Source organism: Leopardus geoffroyi, chromosome E2 (assembly GCF_018350155.1).
Source record: "Leopardus geoffroyi isolate Oge1 chromosome E2, O.geoffroyi_Oge1_pat1.0, whole genome shotgun sequence".
NCBI classification, from domain to species: domain Eukaryota; kingdom Metazoa; phylum Chordata; class Mammalia; order Carnivora; family Felidae; genus Leopardus; species Leopardus geoffroyi.
In genome coordinates this window covers 58,515,994-58,529,930 of record NC_059335.1, presented here as the reverse complement: position 1 = coordinate 58,529,930, position 13,937 = coordinate 58,515,994, and the positions used below count along the sequence as shown (strand labels likewise).

Sequence of the window (13,937 nt, the reverse complement as noted above, 5' to 3'; positions counted from 1 at the left end):
CGGAGGCGCGGGCGCCGGGCGCGCCCCTGGCACGGTCGGCGGGAGGCGGCGGGCGGGCCCGCTCCGCCCCCGCGCCCGGGCCGTGCGATCCGGCGCCCGCGGGCGGGGCGGGGCTGCGGGCGGCACCGCCCCGAGGGGCCGGGGAGGGGAGGGGGGGGTGGGAGGCGTGCTCGCGGCGGCGGCGGCGGCCAGGAGCGCCGGCCGGGGCGGAGCGGGGACCCCAGTGCGCTACCCGGCCCGGGCCATGACCCCCGCTGCTCTCTCTTGCAGGCTCGTCGCCGCGGCCCCCGGAGCCCGGCCGCCGCCGCCACCAGCGCCCGGGTGGGCCCCGTGCGCCCCGGGCGCGGCTCCGCAGTGAGCCCCCCAGGAAGCGGTGAGTGCCCCGCGCTGCCCGCCCACCCCTTCCAGTGGACGCCGCGGTCCCCGAGAGCCGCAGTCCCCCGAGCGGCGTCCACGCCCCGCCGGCTCCCGCGGCGGGAAGGGCGCGCCCGGGGAGGCCAGAGGGTCCCGAGGGGCGGTAGGGGGAGGGGGGCGGGGAACCCTCGCGGGCCCGGACGTCCCCCTAACTTCTCGCAGACTTTTCTGCGGAGACGCGGGCTGGGGCAGAGTTGGGCCCCTCTGGCCGTGTTGCAACTTACACGGGGCGGGTGGGGGGTGTGTCCGCGCGTGGCCGCCTCTGGTCCCCCACTCTCCAGCCGACACCCCGCGCTGTCACGAGTTCCTCGGGAATGGGCCAGACCGCCATTCCTCAGAGCTGGAAAGGAGCCCAGCCGGGGGTGGGGGCAGGAGGCCTCGAGAGGAACCATTTCCCCTCGATCGAGTATTTCAAACTATATTATTTATGAGCCGCCTCACTTAGAGGCCCCCTCGGCTCCCAGGGCATCAAAGCAGGTTTGCAACCGCAAAGGGCGACCAGTGTGAACGCACGCGCGCCTTCTCCGGGCAGGCAGAGCTCAGCGGAACCCGGGGAGGCTCTCATTAAGGGAGACCCGCAGCTCCGCTCGCTCGGCCGCGTGGGGGGCGGGGTCAAGGGCGGTCGGACTGTCCCGAGGCGCCGGGCTCTGGGGCCTGGGCGGAACCCACAGCAGGGTCAGCCTGTGCCGGCTGAGCAGCCAGAGGGGAGATGGAAGGCAGCGGGGTGAAGGCACTTCTGAGATCGTGCAGCCTTTGTGGGACGAGCACCCCACTTTACAGATGAGGAAGCTGAGGCTCAGAGAGGCGCGGCTGGACTGGCAGGCCCTGGTGTTTCCTGCCCAGCCCCCAAGGATCCCTGCACCAGCCCTCCCACTTACCTTGTCCGGGCCACACCCACCTTGGGTTCTTCGTCCCCACCCTGGGTACCGGTTCCTCCGGATGGGTGGAAGGGTGGGAGGGAGGGAGGGAAGCAGTGTATTTATGGAAAGACTTAATCCCTCTGCAAGCCCCAAGGAGGCTGAAAGCTTCACCACCTAATCTCCTCTCCCTGGAAGCCCTTGCTGGTGGGGTGCAACTCAGTGGGCGCTGAGCTGGAGTTTAGGTCCCCTCTGAGGACTTGAGCCTGGAACTTGCCCTCAGCTGGCATGGAAAGAGAGCAGTGCTATTGAACATGGAGCGAGCCCCCGTGGTGGGAACTGGTCCCATCACCTGTGTTGTTCCTTTTCATCCTCTGACCGGATACTGGTGTTATCCCCATTTTACAGATGCGGACACAGAGGCTTGTGAAGGTCATGGGGCGGGAAAGAGGCAAGGCCAGGCCTCTGGGACCACCAAGTGCAAACCCCCCCACCACCCATTAAAATATTATCACGGTACCATATACACGTGGTAATATGTGCACATCAAAAGCGTGCACCCACATCCAGAAGTAGCACTCCCCCAGGAATCTCCTCCTGCACACCACCCCCCCACCCCCACCCCCAGCCACAGTCTTCCCTGGGAGCCAGTGCTGGTTCCTTGTCCCCCACAGGCAGTGCGCATCGTTTACTTTTCTCTTTACACTGAAAACCTTCAGGAGGTGAGCTGGCAGGTACTCACTGCTGTGGGCTGGTAGTTTGTGGCTCCTGTCATCAAGGCTGCTGGAAAAAAACAATTGCATGGGGCGCCTGGGTGGCTCAGTCAGTTGAGCGTCCAACTTCGGCTCAGGTCATGATCTCACAACTTGTGGGTTTGAACTCCATGTCGGCCTCTGTGCTGACAGATCAGAGCCTGGAGCTTGCTTCAGATTCTGTGTCTCCCTCTCTCTCTCAAAAATAAACATAAAAAAAATTTTTTTTAAACAATTGCGTGTTTTGGGGGGTACCTGGCTGGCTCAGTCAGAAGAGCAAATGATTCTTGATCTCAAGGTTGTGAGTTCGAGCCCCACCATGGGTGTGGAGCTTACTTAAAAAAAATTTTTTTTAATTGCATGTTTTTTATTTTAATGATTATTTATTTTGAGAGAGAAAGGGAGAGAGAGAATCCCAAGCAGGCTCTGCACTGTCAGGGCAGAGCCTGACGTGGGGCTCAAACCCACGAACTGTGAGATCATGACCTGCCTGGGTCGAAATCAAGAATCAGATGCTCAGCTGACTAAGCCACCCAGGCGCCCGTTTAATCACATGTTTTAAAATTAACCCGTGGTTCATTAACCATTATCTTGACTTCTAACAGCATATTTCTTATTTTGAAATAAACACTTTATTGGCATATGACATTTGAAAAGGTACACAAACCATAAGCATTGAACTTGACCACACAGAGGCCCAAGCAGGCAGTGGGCAAGTATTTTGCTCAAAGTTACACGGTCAATCACAGGGAAGCACCCTGTGCCGTGACAGAATAGTAGCTGGCAATGTCAGTGTGTGCCCTGCCCCCCATCCTCTCTCACTTGCTGCTGGCCCCTGGCAGCTGTCCCCGGGCTCTCTGTCCCCGCGCTGTCTCTCGGAGAGGAGCTCACAGCCTCCTGCAGGCCCTCGGGCAAAGGCCAGGAGATGTTCATGTTTTGCACTCTGTGTACCAGGATGGGAGGCGTGTTAACGCTCGTAGCATCTGTTCCCGGCACAGACCCTCTGGCTGGAATTGCAGGAATTCTAAGCCTGTGACAAAAAGAAAGTGCCTTTTCTAAAGAAGGAAGAAAACCAAGATGTTCCCTGTGCCTACGGGGAGCCCAGTGTGCCCAGCCTGTTAGTATCTGCTCCCCTGTGTTTGCAACACGGACCCAGGTGTGGACAGCTTGCCCAGGTCCCCCCTCCTCCCCACCCCTCCCCCCACCCCCACTGGCTGGGAGCGGCACCTGGTTCCCTCCTGCCGTGGGCCCACCCACTTAGGCAGAGTGTCGAATTCCTCAGCTATGATGCTTCCCCCTTGCCCTCTCCCTGGGCTTCAGGTGAGGTCTTTGTTCAGGAGGTGCCACCTCGAGAGGGTTATTCTGATCTCTTCTGGGAGGTGGCTCTGCAGAGACCAGGGTCAGACTTCCAGCTGGACTCTGCCTTTCACTCACTTTCCCTCTCTGGGTCTCCGTGTCCTCATCTGGGAGACCCATGTTAGAACGACGGCCGCCTCTGTGTAGAGCTGCCGGCTCTAGCAAATAAGAATTCGGGATGCCCGTGGCTGGCTCTGTCGGTGGAGCGTACGCCTCCTGATCTTGGGGTCACGAGTTCGAGTTGGGGGTAGAGATTACTTAAAATCTTTTTTACTGTTACTGTTTTAATTTTATTTTTTTAATTAAAAAAGTGTTTTAATGTTTATTCACCTTTGAGAGAGAGAGCATGGGGAGGGGACGGGCAAAGAGAGGGAGACACAGAATCTGAAGCAGGCTCCAGGCTCTGAGCCATCAGCACAGAGCCCGACGCGGGGCTCGAACCCAGGAGCCGCGAGATCGTGGCCTGAGCCGAAGTTGAACTTAACTGAATGAGCCACCCAGGCACCCCTATTTTTTTTTTTTTTTTTAATTTTAGAGAGAGACAGAATTGCGAGCAGGGGAGAGGGGTAGAGAGAGAGAGAGAGAGAGAGAGAGAGAGAGAGAATTTTAAGCAGGTTCCATGCTCAGCACAGAGCCCAACACAGGGCTCAATCCCACTGCCCTGGGATAGTGACCCGAGCCGAAATAACAGTCAGATGCTCAATGGACTGAGTCACCCAGGTGCCACCAAAATAAAATTTTTAAGGGGCACCTGGCTGGCTTAGTTGGTAGAGCATGGGACTCTTAATCCCAGCATTGTGAGTTCAAGTCCCACATTGGGTGTGGAGCCTACTTTAAAAAAAGAAAAGGAAAAAAAAAAAGAAAAAAGAAAAATAAGAAAAGAAAAGAAGTGGGGCCTGGGTGGCTCAGTCGGTTAAGCATCCGACTTCACCTCAGGTCACGATCTCACAGTTTTGTGGGTTCAAGCCCCACGTCAGGCTCTGTGCTGACAGCTCAGAGCCTGGAGCCTGCTTTGGACTCTGTGTCTCTTGGCCTCTCCCCCACTCACGCTCTGTCTCTCTCTCAAAAATAAGCACTTTAAAAAAAGAAAAAGCAATCTTTAAAAAAAAAACAAAAACCAGGATGCCCAGTTAGTTTTCAATTGCAGATAAATGATGAAGGATTTTTAATATGAGTATGTCCCATGCTGTAATTGGACACTCTAGATTTTATCAGGAACCGTTTATCTACGGCCACTTCCAACCCTAGACCTGTATGATTCACTCCAGAAAGATTTTACCTCCCCCTCTAGAGCCCAGCTTCTGAGCTGCAAAAGTAGGAACTGAAGGGAATCAGCAGACAGACCCCCAGGGGCCAGCCTTCTAGAAGTAGGCACCTCCCCGCCCGCTCCGGCCCCCCAGCCAGCCGGCGCGTCGCCTTAATTTTTCTGCTCTGTGCAGAGAACAAACCGGTTGACTTTTCCCTTTGCACTGCGAACCCGTAGGTGAGCCGGCAGGCACTCACTGCTGTGGGCCGGTGGTAGTGTCTTGAAGGCTGCCGTGAAAACAGGCACAGACAACTTGGCCAAGCGTGTCCTTGCCCTGGAGATGCTCGTGGTTTCAGAGAACGCCGTGTGGTGTGCAAAGAGCTGATCCCCATCTATCTTGATGGCGCAGAGGAGGGACAGGGCCCCCCCCCCCCACCGCGGGAGGAAGGAAGTTTGTATCATTGCCTGTCCCTGTCGTGGCCGTTTGGCGTAGGGGGATTTTTATGCCTGGGTGCAAGAAAGAACCTGTTCTACTTCAAGCTGTTGTGCAAATAATTAACAATCTGATATTTCCAAGGGAACATAAACAGCCCGATTCAATATGAAAGGGAGGTTTTTCACACTCCTGCAAAAGTGTGAAAGAGAGAACATTTATACCTAAACTAGCCTGACTGCACTTGGAGCCCAGGGGGGGGACCCCTCCCGCTAGATCTCCTTTCTCCCATTAAATCGTTACTTTCTAAAAAAAAATGTAGGGGTTTTACTTATTTTTGAGAGAGAGACAGAGTGTAAACAGGGGAGGGGCAGAGAGAGAAGGAGACACAGAATCCGAAGCAGGCCCTGAGCTGTCAGCACAGAGCCCGATGACGCTGGGCTCGAACTCACCAGCTGTGAGATCAGGACCTGAGCCAAAGTCAGACGCTCAACCGACTGAGCCACCTGGGCGCCCCTGAGCGGAGTAATTTTTATAATCATCTAGGCTCACGAATTGGCTTTTTATTTATTTATTTATTTATTTTTAACGTTTATTTACTTTTGAGACAGAGAGAGACAGAGCATGAACGGGGGAAGGTCAGAGAGAGAGGGAGACACAGAATCTGAAACAGGCTCCAGGCTCTGAGCTGTCAGCCCAGAGCCCGATGCGGGGCTCGAACTCATGAACCGTGAGATCATGACCTGAGCCGAAGTTGGACGCTCAACTGACTGAGCCACCCAGGTGCTTCAAGACTTGGCTTTTTAAAAGCATTCGCTTGATATCAGTCAGCTGTCATTGCCGTGAAAATGACCGTGAAGGAAGGCCTCCACTCACACAGGTGTAGAATCAAGCTTCAGCCCGTCCCACGCGGGGCCTCTCCCACGCAGCATCCGTGGCCTCTTCCGGGCTGGCCCTCCGTCCCCAGCCCCCACCCCCCACCCCAGAGGGAGTGGGTCACCCCGGGGAGCACCTCCTCCTCTGGACCCAACTCGGGATGCCCCGGGCAGTCTTCTGATGCAGTGCCCTCCCGGGACTGCTCCGTGACAGTGACTGACAGTGACAGTGGCCACCGTCCCTGAGGCTGCTGGCAGGATGCCTGTTTCACAGACCAGGACACAGAGCCTGGGGGGGCCGAACTCCAGAACCTCAGGCTCAGAGAGGGAAGTGCCTTGGCTGAGGTCGCACAGCTCTGGGACCCCAGCTCTTCCTCGACCCCCAGGGCCACTCCCCACCTGCCGCCCACCTTCTGTCCCGTGGGGAGGGAGGAGCTGGAGGAGGAGAGGCTTGGCGGGGCGCTGGGATGAGGAACATGCTTTGTGAACGTTCTGCACCTGGGAATTCTAGAAAGCTGAAACAGAATCGCTGCACGCTGACGCGACCCCTAGGTGCCACCTTTGCCTGACCCTGGTGCAGCTTCTTGTCCTGTGTCCCTGCACCAGCTGGGGCCACGCCTGCTTCCTCTGCCTCTTGCCTGCTTGATCGGCTGTTCTTTTATCAACCTCCGTTCCTCCCCCCCTCCCCACTTCCCTCCCTTTCCCCCTCCCTCCCCTCCTCTTCCCCCCACCGCCCCTTTCCCCTCCCCCTTCCCCTCTGTTCCCCCCTTATCCCCTCCCTCCATCCCACTCCTCTTCCTCTCCTCCCCCTCCCCCTTCCCCCTCCCTTCCACTTCCCCTCCCCCTTCCCCTCTGTCCCCCCCTTATCCCCTCCCTCCATCCCACTCCTCTTCCTCTCCTCCCCTCCCCCTTCCTTTCCTCCCTCCCTCCCTTCTTCCTTTCTTCCCCCTTTCCTCCATCTTTCCCTCCCTCTCCCTTCCCCACTTCCTTCCCTCCTTCCCTGCTGGGTGTTTTGAGGTGGTTATTTTTAAACTTATTTATTTTGAGAAAGAGAGAGGGAGAGAGAAGGAGCAGGGGAGGGGCCGAGAGAGAGGGGGAGAGAAAATCCAAAGCAGGCTCTGTGCTGTCAGTGGGGAGCCCAGCGTGGGGCTCTATCTCATGAACCATGGTATCATGACCTGAGCTGAAATCAAGAGTCGGACGCTGAGCCGACTGAGCCCCCCTGGCGTCCCAAGACGGGTATTTTTTAAGCTACAAGGCAGCTCTGGGACGACACCTGTCAATTCGAGGCAACTCTTAGGGAGGTGGTGCTCCCGGCACAGCATAGAGCACACCTCCCACTACATCAGAGAAGTTTCCAGGAAACCGGGGTCCGATGCACAAAACTTCCCGTGCCACCGCTGGGAGGCAGCGGTGTTGGGCACAGGGGCTGCGGGACCCCTGTTGTCTCTGCCGTTTTTTTTCCCTGGTTGACTCCTGGAAATACTTTCAAGCTTCCAGAAAAGTTGCAGGAACACCAGGTGCCCCTCGCGCCCTTCCCCAGAGATGAACGTTTGGCCACATTCTGCCTCTGCACATACACATGCGTGTTTTGACTTTCCAGCTGTGCAAGCTGAGAGTTCAGTTGCAGGCGTGATGGCCCTGGACCCTTGGGCGTGTGTGTCCTAGGGGCAGGAACCGTCTCTGACACACTCGGTCCAGTGATAAAAATCAGAGAACTGAGCGTTGACCCCATACTGTCGCCTACAGATAATTTTTTTTTTTTACTCTTGTAGTGCTTTTCAAACAAACACAGAGATACATAACGAATATTCTCACCTTTCAGTGTCGGCCCCCCTGCCCTGGTTGTGTCCTCCCCCTGCACCCACAGCACGGTGGTGGTTTTTCTGGGGCATTTTACAGCAATCCTAGCATCGCTTCCTCCAGGAAGACCTCCTCATAAACCATTGTCTAAACCCTGGGATGGGGGGGCGTCTGAGGGGTCAGCCTGTTGAGCACTGGCTCTTGATTTCAGCTCAGGTCATGATTTCAAACTTCGTGGTATCGAGCCCCGCGTCCAGTCGGGCTCTGCACTGTCCAGAGCCTGCTTGGGATTTTCTCTCTCTCTCTCTCTCTCTCTCTCTCTCTCTCTCTCTCTGCCCCTCCCCTGCTCCTCTCTCTCTCTCTCTCTGCCCCTCCCCTGCTCCTGCTCTCTCTCTGCCCCTCCCCCTACTCCTGCACTCTCTATCTGCCCCTCCCGTGCTCCTGCTCTCCCTCTCTCTCTGCCCCTGCTCTCCCTCTCTCTCTGCCCCTCCCCTGCTCCTGCTCTCCCTCTCTCTCTGCCCCTCCCCTCCTCCTGCTCTCCCTCTCTCTGCCCCTCCCCTCCTCCTGCTCTCCCTCTCTCTCTGCCCCTCCCCTGCTCCTGCTCTCCCTCTCTCTCTGCCCCTCCCCTGCTCCTGCTCTCCCTCTCTCTCTGCCCCTCCCCTCCTCCTGCTCTCCCTCTCTCTCTGCCCCTCCCCTGCTCCTGCTCTCTCTCTCTCTCTCAAAATAAATAGTTTTTTAAAAACTATAACCCCTGAGATGGGATGCACGTGCGATCTGTCGGGTGCACTGTGGCCACCACTTGAGGACCACCCAGAAGCACACAGTGACATCAGTGGAGTGCACCATACAAAGCGTGATGTCATGCGGGCTGCTTACAGTGGCCAGTGTGGGCCCTGGCTGTATTTGCTCGTGAGCCCGACCTCAGGGCTGCAGACCCCTGGGCCGGAGACCCAGCCCCGAGGAGGGTGGGGAGAGACAGAGGGAAGGTCTAGGCCACCCCCCTGCCTACCACTCCCCCGCCCAGCCCTGTGGTTGGAAGTGTTGTCGCTCTAGGGCCCAAAGTGCCGTGTTTGAATCCTGACCCCGCCACTTGCTACCCATAAGACCTTGTGCAAACTCATCTCTCTGTGCCTGTGTTTCCTCCTCTGTGAGGTGGGGATGGTCCCAACCCCTAAGGGCTGTTGGGAGGATTAACTGACCAGGAATCTCGGTCCAGGAGCTCTGGTGGGTGCTGGGCACACAGTGAACGCTCCAGAAATAACACCCGTTATGCTCACGGGCTCTCTCTTCCTCCAGCCCAGCCCTTCCTCTCCCCCTGAGGAAGGACACCCTTTCCATGGCATTTCATCCTACACATTAGAATCCCCTGGGGAGCTTTTAAAAATCCCAGTGCCAGGCCCACACCCCAGGCCAATTACCCCGGAAGCTCTGGGGTGAGACCCAGGCATCGGTATTTTGCTAAGTGCCCAGGCGATCTTGCTGGGCCCCGTGCCTCGGCAGCTGTGCTGAGCCTCCCCTGCGTCAGCTGGCATTTCTCATGAGCTCCCGGTGATCTCTTGTCCCAGGCCTCTGGGCCAGGACCACACTCGGGACAGCACAGCCCTGGAGAAAGACCCCCTGCTGGAAACCAAGACCCGTCTTCTCTCTGGGACTGTCATAAACCACAGCTGCTGACACTTCTTGAGCCTTGTGCCCCCCTGATAACTCAGTTTTCCATGCTGCTCAGTGACACCTCCAAGAGCATCCTCCCCATTTTAAAGATGAGGAAAGTGAAGTCCAGGTTGGTTGAGGAAGCTGCCTGTGGTCAGCTGGCTGAGCCAGGCCCCGGCCAAGTCAGAGATGCTCCACGGGTGTCTGTCCCTCCCCTGCCCTGTCTCCCTCCCTCCCTCCCACTCGTGTCCCCAGCCCATCCCCCAGCAGGTGTCTCCAGGCCACCTCCTTCCTGCCTGTCCCACATACCCAGCCTGGATGAAATCAGAGCCCTCCCCTTGGGTCCCTCCAAGTCCCCTCCCCCGCCCCCCCATCTCCTGACCCTGCGTGTCTCCCGGACTTCCAGCCACTTCTCCACACCCTCACTGCCCCCCATCTTCCACGCTGAGACCCCCACAATTTCTGGCCCAGAGCCAGCATCTCTGACCTTAACAGGCACACGACTCCCAGGGGGCCTTGTTAAAATACCGATTCATTTGGGTGTGCCCGAGATGCTGCATGACTGATAAGTTCCCAGGGGGGGCCAGCACAGCCCACGTCATGGACGCCTGGGGGACCCCAGCATTTCCTAGGCATCGGTGCCAGCCTCTGTGCAGGACGAGGAGATGATGGGCCCCCCTGCCGGCCCCCTCCATCCCTCTCCCCTCCCCAGCCTGGCACACAGGCAGCTCCCTGTGAAAGGAGGGATAAGCACCCCGCCCCCATCGACCCTCAGACACAAGGACCCTCAGAGGTGAAAACAAGAGCCTCGCCTTCCCTGGCACAGTCCCCTGGAGGGGCAGCCCCGGGGTTGGAACCCCAGCTCCCATCTCCTAGGAAGCTGGCTGGCCTCGGGCAGGGGACACCAGCTCTCTGAGCCTTGATTTCCACATCTGTCAATGGGGAAGTAGTAACATCTCCCGGGGTTGTTGCTGTGGAATGTCAGGCGCATACCCCATCAGCTGCCCCCTGTTTTATCCATCAGTCGGCCGGCAGATCGTGAGAACACTTGGGACAGTTTTAACTCCCACGGACTAAGGCCCGGGTGCCTCAATCTGTTAGATCTCCAAAGCACGCGCATTTATAAAGAGCGGCCGCACCATAACAGAGGGTGAGCCCGTCACGGCGGGCTCAGGGCCACCTGCAGCCTGGCCAAGGGTCCCCCCCGCCCTGCTGCTTCTGAAGCCAGCAGCCCCTTAACGGAAAGGCCAGGTGGCTTCGGTTCCGAAGGGCGGCCCGACCACACCCTCACCTCAGCTGCACCCCACGCTCCAGGACCTCCAGTATATTTAGCTCCGAGGCGCCTGAAAGCTTTTTCCGCCAGCACAGGCTCATCTTTGAGCAAACTCAGCCCAGATGCAGCCAGCACGCACCCTGACCTCGCCAGTCACCGGCGGTTTCTCTCCCCACTATTTCCTGTTGTGCACCCGTGGGGCTGCGGTGGGGGGGGCTTGGCCGCACATGGCCAGCACCCAGCAAGCCCCTTCTCTCTCCGCAGGCCTGCGGACGCGCCGCCATGGGGCTTAAGCTGTCCTGCCTGAAAGGTAAGGGGGGCGGCTCCCCCACCAGCTCTTCTGGGGCCCAGGGAGGTAGGGGCGGTGCGGGAAGGAGGCAGGAGAGAGCAGGAGGCACACCCCGGAGAGGGAGGGGGCACCGCCAGTCAAGGCAGCATCTGTACACAGCAGGTGCCTTATATATGCGGGCTGTGACTCTCAGCACTCCTCCTTCCCTGCCGCTGGCAGGAGAGGGACGTGGCCACGGTGCCCTTGGGCCTTGGCTTCTCCCTCAGGGGGACTAATCCCAACCGCGGAGAGTAAGGGAGGAAGAGCCGGGCACACACACACGGCATTTTTGCTCTGCACCCCGCGGGCCTGGTGTCACCGGCATAGGGGGTTCGGCCTGCCGGGGCCCGGGGAAGGTCCTAGAAGGACACAGCGTCACGGTGGCACGTGGTAGGTGTTGGCAGAGGCAGTGCAGACATCTGCCCTGTGCCCTAGCCCCTGATGTCCAGCCAGGTCCACAGGGAGACCTGTCCCCTCGAAGCCCGTTATTCAGTGACAGACGCCTCCCAGCCTGAAACCTGGGGGTCGTTCTGGTGGCCCCTCCCTCGCCCATGTGGGTGGCATGCCCCGCAGAGCTGACTCACCTCCTGGATGTTTTGGGGGTGTCCCTGGCCCCATCCCTTCGCCACAGGAAGTCAGGGGTGTGGGAAGGCCCCGGCCAGGCAGAAGGACCACCTTCAGTCCCCCTGCCGGGATGGGTGAGCTCAGGAGCACATCTGATGGGCCCCGCTTCGGGTATGGGCCCCGCCCCTTGCCCAGGGGGTGGGGCATCTTGATGGACAGTTTCTCTAAGACGCGGAGCAGGTGCGCGGCAGTGGTTCCCCTGGACACCCACAGGGTGTCGTTTGCAAAGTGGGGACGGGGATGCTGGAGAGGCGGAAGCAGCCCACCTCCCTCCAGGGCCCGGCCCCTCTGAGGCCGCAGGCTGAGCCCACGCAGGAGTGGGGGGGGGGGGGAGCACCTGCTGAGCGCACACCTGGGGGGGGAGGGCCAGCCATCGCATCCAGACTCCGCCCTTGGAGCTCAAGGACCATCGTCCTTCAGGCTTCGCTGCGGGCCTCCCCAGCGCGGGGCACAGAGGAGGCATTCGGCGCCAGCTTATCGTTTTGGGTTTTAATCGTGGCAAAATGTACGTAATATCAAGTTCTCTCTCTTAACCATGTGTAAGCGGACAGTGAGGGCCGTGACATCAAGCGCACTCACGCTGTGTGCGGCCGAACCCGCCTCTGCTTTGCGGACCGACCGGAACTCTGCCCCCGCCCCCTCTCCCAGCCCCGCCTCCCGCCGCCCTTCCTTCTGTCTCGGTGAAAGCGCTTCCCCCGGGCACCCGGGCACCCGCGCACCTCATCTGAGTGGGTGGTACGGTATCGGTCCTCTTGTGACTGGCCTACTTGACTCAGCATGATGTGCTCAGGCCCTCCTCTTTCAGGCGGAGTGAGAGTGCCTCGTGTGCAGAGGCCACGTTTGGGGTATCCACTCAGCCCCCCACGGTCCAGGGCTTTGGGTTGCTGTCCCAGCACATCTCTGACAAGTAAACCGAGGCCTTGGAGGAACCTCTGGGGCCCAAGCAGGGGAGGACGCCCGGGCGCTGGGGACCACACCGCCGCCCTCTCTCCCCTCCCCGGCGGGAAAGCCCCTGCAGGGCAGCAGGCCGAATGCTCCTGGCGCTGGGAGCTTTTCAAAGGGCCACCTCCAGCCTGGCCCCCCCCCCCCCCCCCCCCCCCCCGAGGAGCCACCTGCCGGGACAGGGGCAGTGCCGGGACAGGGGCAATGCCGTGGAGGGAGGTCTGCTCGCATATTTTTCACTGTAGCTCTTAGGGGCAAGGCCTGCCACCAGCCACACCAGCCTCTCACAGCCGTGATCCCTGGAGGTGGCAGGCCACTTGAGAGGGACAGGCAGCGGGGCGGGGGAAGCTGGGCACAGGACCTGCTCTCTGTGCTTCACCAACACCACCCAGGCCGTCCTCCTCTGCGGAGCCTGAGTTTGACTCTTGCCGCCAGGGCCTTGCACAGCGCACGCAGTTGTCCACCTTACCTTCTCTGCCCTCGCCGCCCGCAGAGGCGTGCCGTCACCCGGCTGTGGGGCCGAGACCCGTACGTGTTTAGTGTGGGCCCTGCGCGGCCTTCCACACTCTGATGCCTGTGTCGCCTTCCGCCAACAGTTGGTCTTGGGTCATTTCCAGTTTGTTGCGTTTGTAAATAGTGCCGTTTTGGTCATCTTTCATTTCCGATTTTGTTAACTGTTATTTCCTTTTTTTTTGTTAATTTATTTTTGAGAGCGGGAGAAAGGGCACAGCTGGGGAGGGGCAGAGAGAGAGGGAGAGAGAGCGAGAATCCCGAGCAGGCTGCGCACGGTGAGTGCAGAGTCTGACAATGGGACTCGGACCCACGAACCGTGAGCTCGTGACCTGAGCCGAAGTCGAACGCTTCACCGACCAGGCCACCACGCCGCCCCTAAACGTATTACTTCTTTGGGATAAACTCCAGAAATCCGAGTGACCCAGCCACATAGTTAGGATCGATGGTGAATTCTTGATCAGAACTTGATGAGAAGTCCAAAACCAGGGTGCCCGCGGGGTCACCACAGGACCTCCGGAGGCTCCAGGGGAAGGTCCTCCCTGCCTGCCTCTGTCCCCACACGGCCTCCTCCCTGTCTCTGTGTCCTTCCTCTTATGGAGACACCTGTCCTTGCACTTAGAGCCAGCCTTAAATCCAGGATGATCTCATCACAACGTTCTTAACTAATCACATCTGCAAAGACCTTGTTTCCAAATAAGGTCGCGTTCCAGGTGGATGTGGATACGGGGGGACACCCGTCATCCCACTGCCAGTCACTTCACCCCTGAGCCCCTTGCGCGAGGGGTGGGAGCGTGCCCTTCGGTCTGATGGCAGAGACCCCGCCCGAGGCAGGAGCTGGTGAGGGTGTGGTGTGGGAAAGAAACACATCCTG

The 13,937-nt window shown here is 59.0% G+C and overlaps 1 protein-coding gene across 2 annotated transcripts in view; it reads left to right on the top strand.

The window, feature by feature from the left end:
- CE2H16orf74 (chromosome E2 C16orf74 homolog) overlaps positions 1 to 13,937 on the top strand; it is a 44,784-nt gene that overhangs the window by 13,209 nt on the left and 17,638 nt on the right. The window contains exons 2-4 of one of the 2 annotated variants that reach the window (XM_045439903.1): positions 271 to 373; positions 10,924 to 10,969; positions 12,032 to 12,116. In XM_045439903.1, coding sequence (XP_045295859.1) covers positions 10,942 to 10,969; positions 12,032 to 12,116 — 113 coding nt within the window. In that variant the 5' untranslated portion in view covers positions 271 to 373; positions 10,924 to 10,941. The remainder of the gene's footprint in view (positions 1 to 270; positions 374 to 10,923; positions 10,970 to 12,031; positions 12,117 to 13,937) is intronic. The other variant, XM_045439904.1, reaches the window with a different exon arrangement.